At 44.0% G+C, this 3006-nt stretch overlaps 1 protein-coding gene across 1 annotated transcript in view; it reads left to right on the top strand.

Moving 5' to 3' along the window:
- The first annotated feature begins 62 nt into the window (after nucleotides 1-62).
- The window catches only part of CDKN3 (cyclin dependent kinase inhibitor 3), a 7796-nt gene continuing 4852 nt past the window's right edge, over nucleotides 63-3006 (top strand). The window contains exons 1-3 of the mRNA XM_009289843.1: nucleotides 63-136; nucleotides 923-978; nucleotides 2603-2647. Coding sequence (XP_009288118.1) covers nucleotides 63-136; nucleotides 923-978; nucleotides 2603-2647 — 175 coding nt within the window. The remainder of the gene's footprint in view (nucleotides 137-922; nucleotides 979-2602; nucleotides 2648-3006) is intronic.

Raw genomic sequence — 3006 nt, 5'->3', positions numbered from 1 at the left:
GGCGGGGCGGGCCTCGGCCCTCGGGTGAGTTCCTCGCTCTTCTCCCGCCGCAGCCCTGCGCGATGCAAGCGGGCGACTTTGACTCCTCTGACGAAGACGCCGCTGAGGAGGACCTGAGGCCGCTCCCGATCTCCTGGTGAGACGCGTCCCGGGGCGGGCGCGGGTGTCTGTTCCCTCAGAAACTACGCGAGCGTTTGCATTAAATCCCGCTCCAGCAAAACGGGAGGTTTTTTCCTGAAGGAAACCCGTGCCGGGCTCTGGTGACCTGCCATAGCCCTGCTGATACAGCTCTCGGGCTGCAGGATTCCGCTGTCATGCTTTCAGAAGGTGTTTCAAGAGATGCACAATCCTGACTGTTGTCAGGGCAGCCATAAAGATGGTGTGCCTATGGGGCTGTGAGTGAAGGAGGGGAGACGGAGGGAGGACGCAGTGCAAATATTTTGGGCGATGACATCTCACAAACCAAACAATAGCTGTGAATATTGCAGTGCGGTATTCTGTGGGGGTTGTGGTTGTGCAGTTGAGGTTGTGGTTGGCCTGACGGCGCCCCTGAAAAGGGATTAAGTTGGTGCTGGTGAACTGTCAGTGGATGCGGGGCCAGGTCTGCTTTTGGAAGCGTCTGCTGGTCACTGTCGGTCGTGCTAACCCGAGTGTCTTGGTGCTAAGGCGGGGATTTGGCAACGCTTTCTCTCCTCCTCTTGGGCAGGGGTATGTGATGAAGTACACTACCAAATGCGTGATTCCCTTGTCTGATGTTGTAGAAATAACACTGGAATACTTCCATTTTATTCTTAAAATTGAAGTACAGGTAGGTAACTCTTCTCATGGTTCCACAGAGAAGGAATGTTTAGCAGTGAGTTATCTCTGTTCAAATAATCAAAATGTTCTGATTTTTTTATTTTATTTTTTTCTTTTCTGATAGGTTGTCTTTGTCTCCTGTCTACTCTTCTGAGTTCCTGGGATTATGTTCCCTTCCAGGTAGGAAGCATTCACTGAAATTTGCAGGCATGTTTGAACTTGAAGAGAGGTAATATCTTGTACCCCAAAATTCTGTGTTCCATTTACTTGGTGGGGTGACTTCTTTTGTAATCTACCACTGGAATAATTATTTCAGAAATACCAAAGCTAATCTAGAGAATATCTTAATGCAAGATCATCTGGCGGAGTGGTAAGAGAATAGTGGCCATCTTCCATTGTCAGTTAAAATATTTGGCTTTTTAGCCTGGCTTACTATTTATAACAAGCAACAGCAGTGAAACGACTGCTTTGACAAATAATTCCTTTATAAGATATATTGGGCTCAACTCGCTGTGCTGACAGTTTTGTACCACTCTCCCTTAGCGTCTGGGTTGCACTACCATGGCCATGATATAAAAATAAACATATAAGCTTTCACTGTATTTTTAACTACCAAAACCGCAGCCATGGTGAATCTCTTGTGGTCACAAAAGAGATAGATAGAACTGCTGGTGGTGACAATATGAACTTTCCCTACTTCGTTTAAAGCAGTTACTAGACTTCAATCAGCCAACTCTGAGAAATATAAGCTTGGGACTAATACCACACTAAAGAACTAGAAAACAAGTGTTGAATAATATTTCAATTTGAGGTATCTATCTTGAAGTGGATGATGGCCAGTGCTGATGAAAATCCCACTAACACTTGAATGCCAGTTAACATACATATACCAAAAAATAGCTGCATTATGTTTTTTAGCTACCTGAGCTGTTCATGTAATAGCTGTTTAATCTTCAGATGCTAACCTCCAGTCATAGCCCTGCATACAGCTCTCTGTTTAATCTTCAGATGCTAACCTCCAGTCATAGCCCTGCTGATACAGCTCTCAGGCTGCAGGATTCCGCTGTCATGCTTTCAGAAGGTGTTTCAAGAGATGCACAATCCTGACTGTTGTCAGGGCAGCCATAAAGATGGTGTGCCTATGGGGCTGTGAGTGAAGGAGGGGGGACAAAGGGAGGACGCAGTGCAAATATTTTGGGCGATTACATCTCACAAACCAAACAATAGCTGTGAATATTGCAGTGCAGTATTCTGTAGGGGTTGAAAAAATGCCTTGGTAGCATGATATGAGGGAAAAATGGAAGTGGCGATATGCTGAAGATTGAATAGTAAGGAGGATTTTTAATGTGATTTGTGCTGAGTGTTACAGAACAGGGAACTTGCTTTCCTACCACTCAACCAGACAACTCTTAAGTGATCTCTATCCAGCTCTTTTATTTGTTGGGTTTTTTGTTTTGTGTTTTGTGGGGTTTTTGCGTCTTTTGGGTTTTGGGGTTTTTTTAAGCTGTACCCTAATTCATAACATCCAAATCTTTTCACCTGGAAAATGCATAGCAGCTTAAAACCTTGGGCAGTTTTTTTTTAAATCCTATTACATTACAGTATTAAGCAGATAATGTTTAAACTGCCTTCTGCACTAGTGATCTATTTGCAAAAATAAGAACCATGTTTTATTTGGGGTGTGGCTTTGTTGTTTGCTTTGGTTTTGGTGGGAGGTTGTCTGCACTCTATTCTTCAGCTGTAGCAGCCATTCCATAAATGTCACTTACCTGGAGTGGTAATTGTCATTCATAATTTGTTTTAGGTTGCAGGTTTAAGGATGTTAGAAGAAACCTTCAGAAAGATATAGGTGAGTCTTCTGGCCAGTGTATACGTGCCTCTCTCTTCCACATAATGGGCAAGAACAACGTGCAGGTAAACTGAAAGTGTAAGTTACAAAGGGGCTAGAGGTTCACCTTGCCTTAGTCTGGAGGCTGCTGGAGTTGCTGTTTATCTAGTTTGGGCATAAGAATCCAGATGCCGGGTATCTAAAACATGGCGTGACTTTGAGAGGTGGTGGCGTTTTATTCATACTTCTATAATGGATGCTGTAGTTGTCTGTCTAATGTGCCATGATGTTAGAATGTTAAATGTCTTTACTGAAAGAGTGGTTAAACATTGGACCAGGCTGCCCAGGGAAGTGGTTGAGTCCCCATCCCTGGAGGTATT

Source organism: Aptenodytes forsteri, unplaced genomic scaffold, assembly GCF_000699145.1.
Source record: "Aptenodytes forsteri isolate BGI_AS27 unplaced genomic scaffold, ASM69914v1 Scaffold76, whole genome shotgun sequence".
Taxonomy (NCBI): domain Eukaryota; kingdom Metazoa; phylum Chordata; class Aves; order Sphenisciformes; family Spheniscidae; genus Aptenodytes; species Aptenodytes forsteri.
The sequence above is the reverse complement of the archived record's forward strand: the minus strand, read 5'-3'. Positions and strand labels throughout refer to the sequence as shown.